The sequence below is a fragment of the Geotrypetes seraphini genome, chromosome 11, assembly GCF_902459505.1.
Source record: "Geotrypetes seraphini chromosome 11, aGeoSer1.1, whole genome shotgun sequence".
NCBI lineage: Eukaryota > Metazoa > Chordata > Amphibia > Gymnophiona > Dermophiidae > Geotrypetes > Geotrypetes seraphini.
In genome coordinates, this window is record NC_047094.1 from 138,248,326 (window position 1) to 138,265,377 (window position 17,052).

Genomic DNA, 17,052 nt, shown 5'->3' on the forward strand with positions numbered 1-17,052 from the left:
AGAACCCTGTGGCATTATGTTATGATACAATTCTATTCGGAATGTCAATGAGGACGAAGAGTCAAATTTCATCAAACAATATTAGGCTTTTATTGATCATGACAGGAGTCGCCATACAACAAATCACATTTAATTGGAAGAATTGGAGTAGACTCAATTATTGTTTCTGGTGAAACTCATTGTATCACATTTATAAAATGGAAAGAGCAATTGCTACACAAAGAGGAAATTATAAATAAATTTAAAGAGATCTGGGGGCCATTGACAAGTTATTGTAATGAATAGATACCATTTTTCCATATAAAAATATAAAGATAAGGGGTGGGTGGGAATTCTGAATTTAATCTTTTGTTACTTCATTAGGAAATAATATCTATATGATATATATGATTGCATATGTTTTGGGAGGGATGGGATTAAATCTTATGTATTATTGTTAAATGATAGTCAAGTGATGTATTAAAATTTCATCTGTCAATTATTTATACACTTGATGTATGTTTCAAAATGAATAAAGAATTAAAAATAAATAAATAAATAAACTTATTTTCTCCATAGCTTGCAAAAAATGTTGGAAACTCAGGGTTTAATGACATTGTAGAAGCGAACCTTCCAAGCCCATCTGTGAAATCCACTGTAGATAGTGACATGTAAGTACCTAGAATAATTTTTCTTACTGCCTTCCATTATTAGGCCAGTTTTCACGTTAGACAAAAAGCATAGTCCCACCCCTGCACACAATCACTGATGCATTCCTTAAAAGAGCAAGTTTGTAACAGAGCCAGAGATGCAGGACAGCATGTGAAACCGACAAAAGAATGAACGTATATATAGGAGTGTAATGGAGACTGGGGAGAGAGGCCTAGTTTGCCCCAGTGATTAGTATCATTTTAAATAAATTCAGGTTTAAGTAAATAAAAGAACATAAATAAATATAAGCTATATACCATTGATGTTTGTTTTGAACAAATAATTGATAAGAGAAATGATACACAATGCCACATGTGTTTTGGAATATAAGATAAGGTAACTGCTGTAGAAGTTTAGAATTTGATGGCCATATACACACAGCAGATAAAGAGTGGCCTCTTTGTACATATGGAGCTAAGACCACTGATGGAATGGATGGATTTCACTCTCTCTTTCCAAAATGCTATAATGCGACACTTGCTTTTTATCATAGAATTTTTGAAAGGCTTTTTGATTAATCAATGAGGCTAGTTTGGTTCATATCAATAGCATTGGCAACATTTGGTATGTATTCTTGTTAAAAATTAGTATAAAGTGCAAAATCTACTTTATAAAAAGGATTAGCCCCTTCTTTTACAAAGCCACACAGCAAAAGCCCTGAAGACTTTTAAATCCCTAGGGGCTTTTAAATCCCAATCTCCGTTGGTGAGAACTAGGTCTAGTAACGCCTTGTCCCTGGTGGGCTCCAATACCAATTGCTTGAGACGTGCACCCTTTATGGAGTTTAATATTCTTTTGCTGCTACCCGTAGTTGCGGAGAGTGTGTTCCAATCTGCATCTGGCATGTTGAAGTCTCCTAGCATTACTGTGTCCCCGTGCAATGTGATGTTCTCTATGTCCTCGATTAATTCCATGTCTTTGTCCTCCTGTTGCCTGGGAGGTCTATATATCACCCCAAGGTATAGGCATTTTTCATTCCCTCTGGCCAGGTTCACCTAGAAGGATTCCCCGGTGTATCTAACATCTGTGATTCTGGTGGTTTTGATGCTTTCCTTAGTGTATAGCGCTACTCCTCCTCCCAGTTTACCCTCTCGGTCGCAACGAAGTAGGTTGTACCCTGGTATAACCATATCCCACCCATGCGATTCCGTGAACCAGATTTTGGATATCGCTATCACGTCAAGATCGGCGTTTGTTATCTCAGTCTCTAATTCTAGAATTTTATTGCCCAAGCTGTGTGCATTAACATACATAGCCCTCCATATCTGTGAAGAGTTTACTTTATGAGTTAGTGTGGCTCCTAAATTATCAGTGATATTTCTCCCTGAATTATTGTGGATATCATTGGTACTTACCTTAGACTTGGTAGTGTGAGTGCGACTTGCCTCCTCAGGGTGGTTTCTTACTGCTCTGGGATATAAGTATGTACCCTCCCCCAACTTACCTAGTTTAAAGCCCTATGGAGTAGGCGGGCCAATCGATGTCCAAATACATTTCTACCTCTTCTGGTTAGGTGGAGTCCGTCTGGTCCTTGTAGTCCCTGGAGCGTCTCGCCGTGGTTTAGGAATCCAAAGTTCATTTCTATGCACCATTCTCGGAGCCATTTGTTAGTCCGTTGAATATGCTCTTCTCTAGCTCTGCCTTTGTTTCTTACGAAGGCGCATTAGTGGTTTAATACGCGTAATAGCGCACGCTAAAATGCCAGACACGCTAGCCGCTACCCACCACCTCTTAAGCAGGCAGTAGTTTTTCGGCTAGCGCGTGATTAAAATGAGCCCTATGTTTGCTTATTTGATTAAGACCATTTTATAATGTTGTTCCATCAGCACCTCTCTATGGAGCCCTTTTAACAAGCTACAGTAAGCACTAATGTGTGCCAAGCACAGCAAAAACTGGCTTGGCACATGGGTCATACTGAGGCATCAGGCCATAATTTTTGGATGTTCGTACACTGGTGAACTTTAGCTACTATTCAGAGAGTCCTTCAGAATTTCAGGAACAGAGGATAAACAGTTGAAACCGTGGAATAAAAAGCTGTTTTTTTAAGAAGTACATTTTCCTTTTTAAGATTCCTGTTTTCCTAACATTTTGCTGTTCAGAATTTGTGTAAAAATCAGTCTGTGTCTCTGCTTTTGACTCTAATCTGATCCTCTTTGTGGCAGGACTTTCCGCAGAGATTTCATCCATGCAAAGTACTTGCAATGGAAGTTCACCAAAAGAAGTGCTGGAACAACTCTTTCTAGGCAGTGTGATATACAAGAAGCTGTGAAATTCAAGGACATATTTGCACTTATTCAGGCATATGCTGAAAAATTGGATCTAAGTGAACCTCTGCCACAGCCAGCACAGGTGAGGAGCTTCTTAGCTATGATTACATCCAAAGCACTGATGTTTGCTGAGTTTCATGTCACTTCATTCATGCTAAGAACACAAAGCTTAAAGGGGAGAATTGTGTAAATAAGGCACTGACATTTACTTGCAAAATGTGTGTAAATGAATCCAGTACTTGCACACATGTTACGACCCTATTGATAAAATCACACTAGCTACCAATCACATACACAATCACTTATAAAATTCTGCTACTTACATTTAAAACTAAAACCACACATTGACAGACTTCTCATCCCGTCCAAGAATCCTTCGTTCCAGTAATCAACATCTCCTAAATATCCCTTCATTACGACACACTTTCTATGACTCCATCAGGAAAAAATATTTTCAGTTACAGTACCAACTCTCTAGAACTCAATACCCCTGCATTACGTGAAGAGACCCTTACCGATAGACTTGAAATCAACTTAAAAACTCTCTTATTTATAGATGCCTACAATATGTAACTCCCACCATGGAATAAAATGACCGAAGGAAGAGCATCCTCCCCCCTCTTCATGTTCTTCTTTCCTGGCTCGCTCTTTAAGTCCTGTTAGCGTTTAGTCTTAAGTATGTTCCCCTTAAATTTTAAAATTTTGTAAATATGATTGGTGTTAACCACTTTGACCATTTTTTAGGCGGTATATCAAATTTTTTTTTTATCATTAAATGTTTATTGAAAATTTTTGAAATATAAAACAGAATTGTGGATATCAATGACATCATGAATACAAAACAGCAATAAAATCAGGGAACAATCAAGAGAACAAGAAAACACAGGAAGCAAAACCCCCAGTACAACAATAGGCATGATACCCACCCTCAAACAGAACCCCACATCCCCTCCCCAAACCTCAAAACCTTAAACACACCAAGGAGTGACCTCCTGTTGTTTTTTCAGGAGTACACCCCTATCAACAGCACCCCTCCCCTCCCCCCACCCACATAGGTAAGCGCAAAGCAATGAGTCTACTTTATCCATAATCAAAGACCAAGTCTGGGTATAGCCATGCCGTTTTGGAAAGTTCCATAGTACTAATGGTCCGAAGTTTTAAAGTCCACTCCAACTTGGTAGGTGCAGCCAATGGTTGGCAATCAAGCATTTAGCCGCAGCCAAACCCCATCGTCTAAGTTTAGTTTGCCAGGTATGTAAGCACACATTATAAAGGCCTAGTAAACAACCCTGTGGAGTAAGAGGCAGAAGGATTTGCAGCAACTGGGACAGACAGCTCACCACTTGTTTCCAAAAAGGTTGCAATACAGAGCACTCCCACCAAATATGTAAAAAGGTCCCCGAGTCCACCCCACATCTCCAGCACAAAGCAGAAGCTCCTGGAAACATACAGTGCAAACGCACCGGAGTGAAATACCACCTAGTAAACACCTTATAAGCATTTTCCTGGATAAGAACACAGGAAGATGCCTTTCCCACCTCAGTACAAATCGCGGCCCACTCCCGTTCGGAAAAAGTACAGCTCAAATCCAATTCCCAGGCCCTTTGGTAGGTAGAAGGAAAAGGGAAGGAGCCCCGAAAATATTGGCACAGAACCGAGATAGGTTTAGGAAGACCCCAAAGAGTGAACCACATGTGTGAAAAAGGATCAAAAGAGCAAGAGGACCCCCTATCCCAACCCCTGGATCTAACAAGATGGCAAATTTGGGAGTAAGCCAGAAAGTATTTGGTCTCAAATTAATTGTTTATTAGAAAACCAATTCTATTTAGGACGTCAATGAGAATAAAAAGTCAAATTTCATCAAGCAATAATAAACTTTTATTGATAATGATAGGAGTCGCCATTCAACATATCACCAGGAATTGGAAAAATTACACTAGACTTAATTACACCTTCTGGTGGAATTCATTATGCCATATATACAAAATGGAAAGAACAATTGCTATACAAAAGGGGAATTATAATAACTTTAAGAAGATTTGGGGCCATTGAAACTTATTGTAATGATTAGACGCCTTTTTACACTGAAAGTACAATTATAATTATGGAAAGGGGGGTGGTATATAGTTATATTAAAGGTTTAATCAATATTTATGAATGTAACACATGTATGAATTTTTTTGATTACAATATTTGTGGGAAGGGTGGATGGTAGAGGGAGGTAATTTATGTATTTAAGATGATAATAGTAAGAATTTCAAGTGATGTATATAATTCAACTGATGTAATATTGTGTACTTGATGTAAGATGAAAAAATGAATAAAGAATTGGAAAAAAAAAGAAAGTCGGCAGTATATCAAATTTTAATAAAAGTTGGATATGAAGTGAGGCAGTCTTTTTTTTTTTCTTTATTCATTTTACATCATACAACAAGTGTAACAATAAATAACAATTGAAATTGAATACATCACTTGAATCACTATCATATTCAACATTAAAACATTAAAATTTATAAGATTATATGTATTTTTCTGATACACTTGTTGTAATATGAAAAAATGAATAAAGAAATTTTAAAAAAATAAAAATAAATAAAATTTTAACCCACTCCCTCCCATCCCAACCTATGCAATCACAAACCTCATATACAATATTCTTTGCTATTGATCTAAACATTTGATACAATTCTAAAATCCATCCCCCCCCCCTCCTTTGTATTGTGTTTATAATGGAAAAATGGTATCTATTCATTGCTATCACCAGCAATGGGCACGTGCAAATTTAGCGAGTTTTCACAACTCTCCGCCAACCTCATTTACATGAGTGTTTTCTGTTTTTTTAATTCGCTACCAGAACGGCTGCGATAGCAGTCGGTCATTTTTTAATGTGGTTTTTTTTAAAGAATCTAGGCCTTAGAGACTTAGACACTGCTGAAATTTGGGGAACAAAAGACAACTGAGAATGAAAGAGGATCCCAGATACTGAAAAGTAGATACAGGAGTGATAAGAATACCAAACAAAGACAAATGGCTATCAGGACAGCAGAGAACCTGAAAGCCAAGAGGCAACACTTTTTTATTTATTTGTTTATTCAAGTTTCTATACCATTCTCCCAAGGGAGCTCAGAACGGTTTACATTAATTTATTCAGGTACTTAAGCATTTTTCCCTGTCTGTCCCAGCGGGCTCATAATCTACCTTAAGTGACTTGCCCAGGGTCACAAGGAGCAGCGTGGGTTTGAACCCACAACCTCAGGGTGCTGAGGCTGTAGCGTTAACCACTGCGCCACATACTGTTCAAGACTAAACGATGTTCAGTTAACCACCTATCAACTAGTAAGAGACAGTTTTGCAATGACACAATATCAGGATTGAGCCATATAGAATAGTATTAGAATATCATCAGCATAAATGGGAAAGGAGATTATTTAAATTTGACAAAACCGCATTTATCACTAAAGCAAATCAAAGCGGTGTGTGATCCCGGCCTAGGAGACTTAAAAAATTGGAGTGGTCTTAATTATTGTTTTTGGTGGAATTCTGTTTGTCATATATATAAAATGGAAAGGGCGTTAGCTGTCCAAAAAGGGAATTATAACAAACTTAAGGATGTGTGGAGGCCATTGATGGATTTTTGTAAAGATTAAAAAATATTCTTCCCTGAATTAAAAAATTAAAGAAAATAGGGGAGGGAGGGGGGTGGGTATTTTTTGATTATAATAGAACTAGTTGTTTAGCCCGTTACATTAATGGGTGCTAGAAGGTAGCTAGCATCTCCCCTTTCTCCCATCCCCCCACGGTAGCCAGCATCTCCTTTTCCATCCCCCCATTCAGCATCTACCCTTTCTTACCCTCAGGTAGTCAGTGTGCCCTCTTCCTCTCTATACCCTATTTTGAAATGCCGTCTGTGCTCGGCCGCCGCAACCTGCAACCACTGACAGCTGCCGTGGCCAGCAGCCACAGTGGCCTGTAACCGCCGACAGCCGCCGCAGCCTGCAACCGCCCACAGCTGCCATGGCCAACATCCACCTCGGGCCGCCAACAGCCGCCACGGCTGACATCCACCTCGAGCCGCCGATAGCCACCGCAGCCTACATCCGCCTCGGAAGGGGGGGAGAGAATATATTTTTCATAATTATATAAGGAAGGGAGATATTATTATATTTTATAAAGGTTGTTTATAAGATGTCAAGTATATTTGAAAGTGAAATTGATATTTCTATTGATTGTGCTTAATTTAAGATATGAAATGAATAAAGTATTTAAAAAAAAAAATTGGGTGATAAAATAGTCCCTTATGGAACTCTATAAGATAACTGCTTGCTTATTTATGTATGTACCATATTTCCCTGCACATAGGCCACCCCAGTGTATAGGCCTCAAAAAATGCCTATACACATTTTAAAACTCTTAGATAAGCCGTGGCTTATCTAAGAGTTTTAAAACCACATGGGGGCCCCAGTAAATATCGTACCTCGCCGGCTGCCTCCTGAGTCCTGCGAGAACTGACGCAGGCATTGAGGAAGCAGCGCGGTGGCAGCTGGACACTGAAAAAATTGTTCCTGCCCTGCTCTGCGGCTGCGACATTGCAGGAGGCTAGCGAGGGAGCTGCATTATTTTAAAAGGTATGGGGGGGTCTACTAATGGGGCAGCTTATCTACAATGTGAGACGCTTTACAGCAGTTGGCGATTCTCGGCGTATTGGACCTTTTGGTTTATGATTTTTTATCCTATATTTTTTGTGGCATATTTTTCAAACCTTTTTGCATATTGGACTCCCAACGAAGGTTTGTCCGAAACACGGACCGTGTCGGGTCCCTTGTTTGGTAAAAAGGTTTTTATAAATTTATATTTGTCACAATAAATTCTGCCTGCATCTTGTACACATCTGCAGTTTGTTTTTGTTTGTTCCTGGTTAGATAGGCTGCCCCATATAAGGAAGCTGCACCCACTGTTTCGATTGCAAAACCCATATATAGGCCGCAGCCTATATATGGGGAAATAGAGCAATTCGTTTTCTATCCCATCTTCTCCAAAGAGCTCAGGTTAACATACGTAATATACAGTTTACAGGTTAAATTTGTCAAGTTACAGTGCAAGATTTCAAAATTACTTGAGAATATCTACTACTCTAGCCACCATATCAAGTTATTATTAGCTGAACTAATGCTTCGCAAGCACAATCTGTGTTCTGGATGGTTTTATTAGTGTTTTGACTAGTCTTTTTATTCCTTTTTGTAGGAACGGGGCGAAACTGCCCTTCATTTGGCAGTGCTAATATCTGATCGTACCTCTCTGCATATTGTTGACTTCCTTGTGCATAATAGGTAGGTAACAAACTTTGTGTTAACAGTTTTATCCCTTCATTCTATAACTGGTCATTTAAATATGAGTACTTGACTTTTTGCAGGCGATAGTCTGCTTATTCGTAAGGGTTATATTGTGGGGAAGAAATGCATTCTTAATCATTGGCTCCAGGACTCCCCACCCACTATCTGGTATTGGCGCAATAAATTTCATCTTTTAATGGTCTGGGAGTCCATGTCCGCTCAGTTTTCTCGTTCTCGGAGTAAGCTTTTTCTGTCCATTTGGGCTTCCTATTTGGACACTTTACCCCCTCTGATAAAAAGCCAGGTGGTCAATCGATTGCGGAAGCCCATTGTCCCTTCTTTGCCAGTGGGTGAGGGGGGGGTTTGAGGGGTGGGGGTGGTAGGGGGGTCTTTGAATTGGGGTGGGTGGGCGGGGTGCTTTTGGGGTATGGATTGGCGGGGTCCAGGCTATCAGACCACAGGCCTGGACTCCCCTTCTATTCTATTTTGGGTTCTTCTGTGAGTTGTTTGCTACTAGTTTTGTATTGGAAAATGTGATTTCTGTTTATTGCGTGTATTTTCTCTTGTGAATAAACAGTTTATACATTAAAAAAAATAATATATGAGTACTTTTTGCACACTGCTTTTCTAGAATAGTCATTTATTCACGTAGATGGCAGGTGTGCTGTTCTATAATGTAAGCTGACAACTTGCTTAGCACATAACCGCAAGGGGGTGAAGCTTGACACACATCTGCCATTGATGTGGTGTAAGCGGGCACTGATTCAAATTTACAATAGTATTATATAATGGCATCTTGGTTCCCAGATTCCAATGGCATTCAGCATGTGGCACTGAGGTGCATACATGGTGGTGCCCGGTTATAGAATTGCCTCCTTAATATTATTAAGGGCATCTCTCCTGCTGCCAAACAGAATACTGTCTTGAAGAAATTTTCCCACGGTGAGTCTGATGGATCCTACTGGCACAGTCTGCCTGAGTGAAAGCTTCCTTCCCTGTGCCAAACAAGTGCATGACAAACGGGCTGTAGCATTCAAACACATATAGTGGGTGCCCAGGACGAAAATTCTGAAGTATACTAGGATGCCTTGATGATGGTCCTTGTCTGTTTATACTTGGATGCATTTCTTTGGGAGCAGAGGCATTCTTTGATGCATTTGCCATGTTGGATCTTCAAATAAAGTTGCTTCCTTCATATCCAGGCTCCGCCTAATTTCACTGCAGCAGCCTTCAAAGAAATACAATATTATTTTGACAGCCACACAAACGCAAAGAACCATTAACATGTTCTTTTAGCATGTGGAGAGTAGCAGGGGATATGCAGGCCCACTGACTGAGCCGGTGTGTCGCTACTCTCCCCTAGCTGTCGTAAGCTACATCTGGAGCCCCTCTCCTTATCCTTAACTTGTTCTATTGATCACTCTCTCCTCATAAATGGATTTCCTGTCCTATTAACCCTCTTTCTTCCTCCCCTCTTAAAGTCAATCAGTTTGTACCTTTGCTTAATCTTTGTAAACCGCATAGAACTTCACGGTATTGCGGTATATAAGTTGTTATTATTATTATTATTATCCTGTCATCTTTTGGGTTTTGTTCAACTGCTCCTGTACAGTCACAGCTCTCCCCTCTATCATCCTGGAGACCACCTTCCAACAGCTAAATGCTCAAATTTCAAACTTCCCTCTCTCAATGATATCAAAACACTTTTCTCTCAAATAAATTTAAAGAGTTCTGGGTCTGAAATTCTTCATCCATTCTATTTAAAAAAATTTTTTCATCTCTTTGGTTCCTTCATCCACACGATTATTCTAAAAAGCCTACAAACTGCTTCAGTCCCTGCTCTTTGGAAAACTTCTACTATCATTCCTTTACTTAAAGACCACAAAACTAGTAAAAACGACCCTTTAAATTACCGCCCAATTGCAAATATCCCTTTCTTAGCCAAAATGCCTGAAAAATTGATATTTAATCAGGTTTCCGATTTCATTGAGTCAACCAATGTTATGCATCCTAATCAGACAGGCTTTCGCAAATATCATAATACGGAACATTCCCTGATCGGCCTAACGAATAATATTCATTATTTCCTGGACCATCATAAATCTGTTGCCCTTTTTTCCCTAGATATTTCCGCTGCATTTGACACAATTGATCATGACCTCCTTCTCAGTCGGCTAGAATCAATTAGCATCTGCGATCAAGTTCTTAACTGGTTCACATCATACCTCACTAATCGAACTTCATGTGTTAAATTTAATAAAGAATATTCCAATGCATACACAACGTCTTTTGGGATTCCTCAAGGATCTATTTTATCACCCCTTTTATTTAACATCTTTCTTGCACCACTATTGAATCTGTGTCAGTCTGTTGGATTTACTGTTTTCTCATACGCAGATGACATTCAACTAACTCACCCACTCAATCCTGAAAATCATGAAGACATTAAATAATTAAATAAAAAACTTGAATTAGTTCAAAATTGGCTTAATAAAAATAAATTAGCATTAAATATAACTAAAACAAAGGTAATGATCTTTAATTGGAAAAAAGACATCAGATTGAATTTGCCATTCCTTCTTAATAATACGCCAATTGAAATCGTTCCCAAATTAAAAATCTTAGGAGTTGTAATCGATGAGAAATTAGAATTCAAAGATCATATCAATAATATAGTTAAAATATGCTTCTATAAATTACGCTCAATACGATCCATAACCAAATTTCTCAAGCCCAAATCACGCAATATATTAACTCATTCATTAGTAATAGCAAAAATAGACTATTGTAATTCTTTGTTGCTCAACATTACTCAAAAAGAAAAACATCGATTGCAAATTATTCAAAACACTGCTATTAAATTAATTTATGATGCCAGGAAATTTGACCACGTAACACCATTTTTTATTGACACTCATTGGCTTCCTATTAGCCATCGCATACGGTTTAAGGTTTTGCTACTTATATTTAAAACCCTGACATTCAATGAACCTCAGTTCATATCAAAAATGTTAATTCCCCATAGTTCCGCACGTGCACTTACATCATCTTCTCAAAATTTACTAATTGTTCCCTCTTTAAAAATAATAGGCACACGAAGATCAGACATGTTCTCCGTAATTGGTCCCCAATGGTGGAATGCATTGCCCCAATACATTAAAATCAAAAAAGACATATCTTCCTTAAAAAAATCCCTGAAAACATACCTTTTTAAAGATGCTTTTAATATTTAAATTTTTTTTTTATATTTTATGAATTTCTCTTTTAAGAATCACCCTGCTCCTTTTTGTTTTTTCCCTTAATTGTTTTTCTTAATATAACAGATGTAATTTTTACCCTCCTTCCTTTCCAATTGATGTCTGTCTTGTCCGATTTCTAATGTTTATGTATTTTGTATGTATTTTAACTCTAACTAATTTTATTACTATGTACATCGCTTTGTATAAAGATATAGCGATTCATCAAATATTTAATAAACCTTGAACCTTTCCTCAGAAAAGAAAAAGAAAGGCAAAAGGCTTTCTAGCCATTAGTTCTTTCCATTAATTTATTTTTTTTTTTAAACCAAGCAAAACATTGATATTTAAGATTCTTCATGAGTAGCAACATCTTTAAAAGTTCATGTTCCAGGACATCCTTTATGTTCAAGCAGCCAAGCATTACTTGATGTTCCAAATTTCAAGCAAATAAAATTAGAAATATACAGAGATTTAGGGCTCCTTTTACAAAGGTGCGCTAGGACCTTAATGTGTGCAATAGCGCACATTAAATTCCTGAGCGCTCTAGCCACTATCGCCTCCTTTTCAGGAGGTGGTAGATTTTTGGCTACCGCGCACTATAGCGTGCGGTAATTTTGTGCATGCGCTAAAAACCCTAGTGCACCTTCGTAAAAGTATGTTCATTGTGGAACGCACTTCCAAAAGACTTAAGATTGATTCTTTGAATGATTTTAGAAAATCCTTAAAAACATGCTTGTTTTCTCAAGAATTTCTGTGATATTAAAAATTGTTCTTTGGATCACTGATATGAATTATTGATTTTATATTTGTATGTTTTAAGAAATGGCATGTTTGTTAATGGATTTTATGTGTGTAAGTTGTAAACCATATAGAATTGTAGATATGTGGTATATAAATTGGTTCTTCAAATTAAACCAATCCGAATATAAACTGAGGTTTATATTCAAGTGCCCTGCCCGGCTCTGCACCCAGACCCCCTCCTTCCCCTGCCCGGCTCTGCACCCTGTTCCCCCATCCCTCCCTCTCCCCAGGTCTGCTGTTAGCCCTGATGGTCCAGTGGTGAGCCAAGACAGGAGAGACCCTCCTTATTCCTGTCCCAGCCAATTCTGAAACATCCCACCTCCCACCTGCCTCCAAGACTTCTAGAACCCCTACCTTGGAAGCCCTGGTGGTCCAGCGGTGAACTGGGGCAGGAGCGATCTTCCTACGCTCCTGTCCACGTAGAGACACTATCTAAAATGGCTGTTGCAAGTTCCTATGATCTTGCAAGGTTGCCGCAAAATCTTGCAGTAGCCATTTTAGATAGCGGCTCTGCATGTAGCAGAAGCACGGACCACTACTGGACCACCAGGACTTTCAAGTTAGGTTTTCTAGAGGTCTGGGAGATGAGATGTTTCAGAATCGGCCAGAACAGGAGGCGGAAGCACTTACGGCAGGCCTGCAACAGGGCTGGGAGGAAGATGATGGGCGCTGATGCAGATATAAACTGAGACTACCGTTTTTGGGCCAAAATTTTGGTTTCTATTTGAGTATATATGGTAAGCATATTTAGGGGAGAAATGGTGTTGGGATGATCATGATTTGCAATACTTGTACCAGCCCTGCTCAACAGTTTATTTTTATTGAAAGCTTCTATACCGCTGCTAATGACTGGATAGTCTGGAGTTGCAGGAAATTAAATCCTGAGACTAAAGCGATGCCTCTCACTGTACATGACTTCAAAGCCCTAAGTGTTTTGCAGTGGCAGGACTAAATTCCAATGTATCTGGACATGCCTGTGCTGATTGCTTTCTCATGTGATCCAGTGGCAACCTGGTAAAGCAAACTGTGAAGGGGAACACGGCCCTGCATTATTGCAGTTTCTACAACAAAACTGAATGCATGAAACTCCTTCTCAGAGCCAAAGTTAACTTTAAGATCAGTAAGTGAGTCCAGTTTTCCTTTAAAATTTTGTTGCTGATGTTATGCATTTATTTAGCATGATTTCTAAAATGTCTTTCCATAAAATTAAAATAGATTATAATCTCAATCATTACCTATATGATCACATTGTTTAAGTTGGGACTACAATGTTTAAAAAAATATGTATATACAGCACCATTAAATGGATAGGTGGTAGCACCATATATATGTAGAAAGGCCTCGTCTCTAGGAGCTCTTGTTTAATGGCAATATTCAACCATTATATATTTAGCTAAGTGGCTTAATTTAGGTATTATTATTTGCTGGCCTAAATTTAAACCATTTAGCTATACATATGGCAGCTGAATGTCATCAAATAGAGGATAATTCTATAAGGGGGTGCTAGGAAAGCGCCTTTTTTTTGCACATTTTATTTTATTGAAGTTCAATAAGTAAAAGAAGTCATTAAAAACTCCAGACTTCAGAATAGAACATATGACTCCAACAGCGATTCAAAAATGTTTGAATAAACAATCACTGCCCTCCTAACTCCTCAGCCTTCTATCCTAAACATGAACTGGTAAATTAACAAATAATACAGTCAATAAGTTGAATTTTAATGTTAAAGTAAATCACAAAATTAAAATGAATTGAGAATAGTGAAATACAAGTTTAAAATGCTAAAAGTAACAGTGTATATATAATTCAAAACCTAAACCATCTGCTCCATCCCCCTCCCTGCTGAGGTCCTTAATTATAGTACAGTATATGTTTTACAGCCAAGATACCTGTTCCTTTCAGGCTACTGAAGAGCTAAAAGGAAAGAGGGTGACAGTACAAGGTAAAATGGGATCAGAATGGCCCAGAGTTAAGCCCTAACTACTCCACTGTACTAGTACCCACCAGCTGTTCATGGAGCTTTATTTTCATCCATTCAATTTGGAGGTCAATTTTCATTCACCTGGAGTTCATCTGCTGCCACTGACCTGCCTCATGCCTCCAACATCTGACAATAGGAATGTACTACCATCCACCGGACCAGAATGAACAGAAAGTTGCAGAAATGTTAACCGATATTAAGGAGGCTAACAAATCGAGTAACACAAAAATAACGGGTGTTTTCAATTACCTCCACTTCAAAAATAGAGGACATTGGATATCCAGACATTCACAAAAATAATCAATATAGCCACTCTTAGAGCTCACACAGATTCATACTTGCACACTTTCACTAGTGGAAAAAAGGCCTCACTATTAGACCAAAGCTTCTCAGATTATTAGACCATAGCTTGGTACATGTATGAGCTCACATTGTTTCATAGGCAAAAAAACCTCCACATCAATCTCATATATGCACAGTTCAATTTCTCTTATTTATATAGTCCACTATCTTACTCGGGCAGAAAAAAAGCTCTTGACATCACAAAAACAAAATGCATGAAGGGCGAATCTCAAGCACAACTTAATCAATTACCTGTCCCAATCTCGCCACCTCCAAGTCGCAAATTATCACCTGACGGAGTTCCCGTTTCGCAGTTCATCAACTGCCGCTTCAGAGGCATATAATAACACTTCAATTTCACTGGCTTTCTTCTGAAGATATTCTGCATATACCAAAAATGCCATCCATTAAATACCTTCCCTTTTTGTTCCAAGGACAAAGCAATGTGATGATGTCATTGATCTCTTCACTAATCAAAAACTGTTCCCAATGGCATTCAGATGTGCTGACTTCATCCAAACCAGGAACCAAGAACAAAAATAGCAAAAGCAAAACACACATCTCCAGTGCATAGTCACTCTCCTCTTCTATTTCACATCTTCCTCATGCGTCAAGAGTGCCTTCCACTCAACTGCGATATTCAGTCCCAACAGGGCCACTGTTTTCAATCTAAAAACTCACTTTTGCTCATGCTGTTGCAGCCAAAGTCTGATATCCTACTCTAACCTGATGCATTTAAATGATTCAAAATCATGATGAAGTAGGTTACAATGCAGTGCTAAAGGCTCCATAATCTTCTGTGTTCTCACACAATGCTGATGTTCAATTAACCTAGTTTGTAACATTCTAGAGCAGTGTCTCGCAAACTCTTTTTAGCTCCAGCACACTAAATGGAGCAAATGTTTTTCGTGGCACATTGTAATTGAAATGATAAAATTGCAAAACCAACAAAAAATTAAATTTGGGAGTTATTTATTTAAAGTTCTTTAAGCTATATATGGGTAATTGTAACAAAGGTGAAATTAAAGTAGATAGAATAGTTAATCAATGTGATGGATGTGCTTGTTTGGAAGTGCAAATTAACTCAAAACGCAGCCAAATAGTGGACAAGCCAATATGCATTTAATCATCCACCATTTGCAGTTACTCTTTTTTTAAATTTAATTTCTGTCAGAGCTGAAAATCCAAGTTCGCAAAGATCCAAATGGTAAAAAAGCCTTGATTGCTTTGTTGCTCAAGTTAGGATAACTATTGCATAAAAAATAAAATGAAAATTACTTGGCATTAGTTTTCAAGGACCAATCACGTCAAAGAATGATGCTTGTCTGGGCGGTTGTATCCTTATGCACACAGATGCTCATAACATTGACAGACTCTTGCGTTTGCGAAATACATGTCATCTAGTCTAGTGTATACTTTTGAAGGGAAGTTTTAAAAATCTCTGTTCCATGGCAAACGGTTTCAGAGACACTTTTCTAGAGGTTTGACCAACATAATACTGTCATTGTTGAGGCCTCACTTAATATTGTGTTCAGTTCTGGAGGCCAAGTCACTAAAAAGATAAAAATAAGCTAAAGGTAAAGCAGAGAAAAGCAACCAAAATGGTGCTGAATCTGCAGCAGCTGCTATTTCAGGACCTTGGTATGTATACCCTAGAGCAGTGGTCCCTAACCCTGTCCTAGAGGACCACCAGGCTACGCATGGAGCAGATCTGCATTCCTGTCATTTCCATTATATGCAAATCTCTCTCATGAATATTTGTTAGGGCTAGCCTGGAAACCCACTTGGCCTAGTGGTGCTCCAGGACAGGGTTGGGGACCCCTGCCCGAGAGGAGAGACAGTCATACCTTGAAAAGAATCAATGAAATTGCAGGGAAATACTTTTAAAACCAATAGGAGGAAATATTTTTTCACTCTGAAAATAGTTAAGCTCTGGAACGCGTTGCCAGAGGTTGTGGTTAAAGCGGATAGCATAGCTGGTTTTAAAAAAGGTTTGGACAAATTCCTGGAGGAAAAGTCCACAGTCTGTTATTAAGACATGGGGGAAGCCTCTTCTTACCCTGGATCGGTAGCATGGGTTTTGGCCAGGTACTAGTGACCTGGATTGGCCACCGTGAGAATGGGCTACTGGTCTTGATGGACCATTGCTCTGACCCAGTAAGACTATTCTTATGTTCATGCCTGTATATCAGCCAGATTCTGTATGACTTCCTTCTTTACTAAGCCATGGAAAAACAGCACTGTAGTACCCAAATACTCAAGAAATCTCATGACATTCTCATTGGCATAAATAAAGTGTCACAAGTCCTCTGCCTGTAACCTTTAAAGTCATACCTTATACTCCCACTGAGTTGATCTTGGCCACATCCTCCCAGCTTATCCCATCAGCCTTTGGGCTTTCA

The 17,052-nt window shown here is 38.7% G+C and overlaps 1 protein-coding gene across 2 annotated transcripts in view; it reads left to right on the forward strand.

Moving 5' to 3' along the window:
* The window catches only part of LOC117345437 (arf-GAP with SH3 domain, ANK repeat and PH domain-containing protein 1-like), a 158,943-nt gene that overhangs the window by 109,267 nt on the left and 32,624 nt on the right, over positions 1-17,052 (forward strand). For both annotated transcript variants that reach the window (XM_033914052.1, XM_033914053.1), the window contains exons 16-19: positions 559-650; positions 2,853-3,039; positions 8,199-8,284; positions 13,332-13,447. In XM_033914052.1, coding sequence (XP_033769943.1) covers positions 559-650; positions 2,853-3,039; positions 8,199-8,284; positions 13,332-13,447 — 481 coding nt within the window. The remainder of the gene's footprint in view (positions 1-558; positions 651-2,852; positions 3,040-8,198; positions 8,285-13,331; positions 13,448-17,052) is intronic.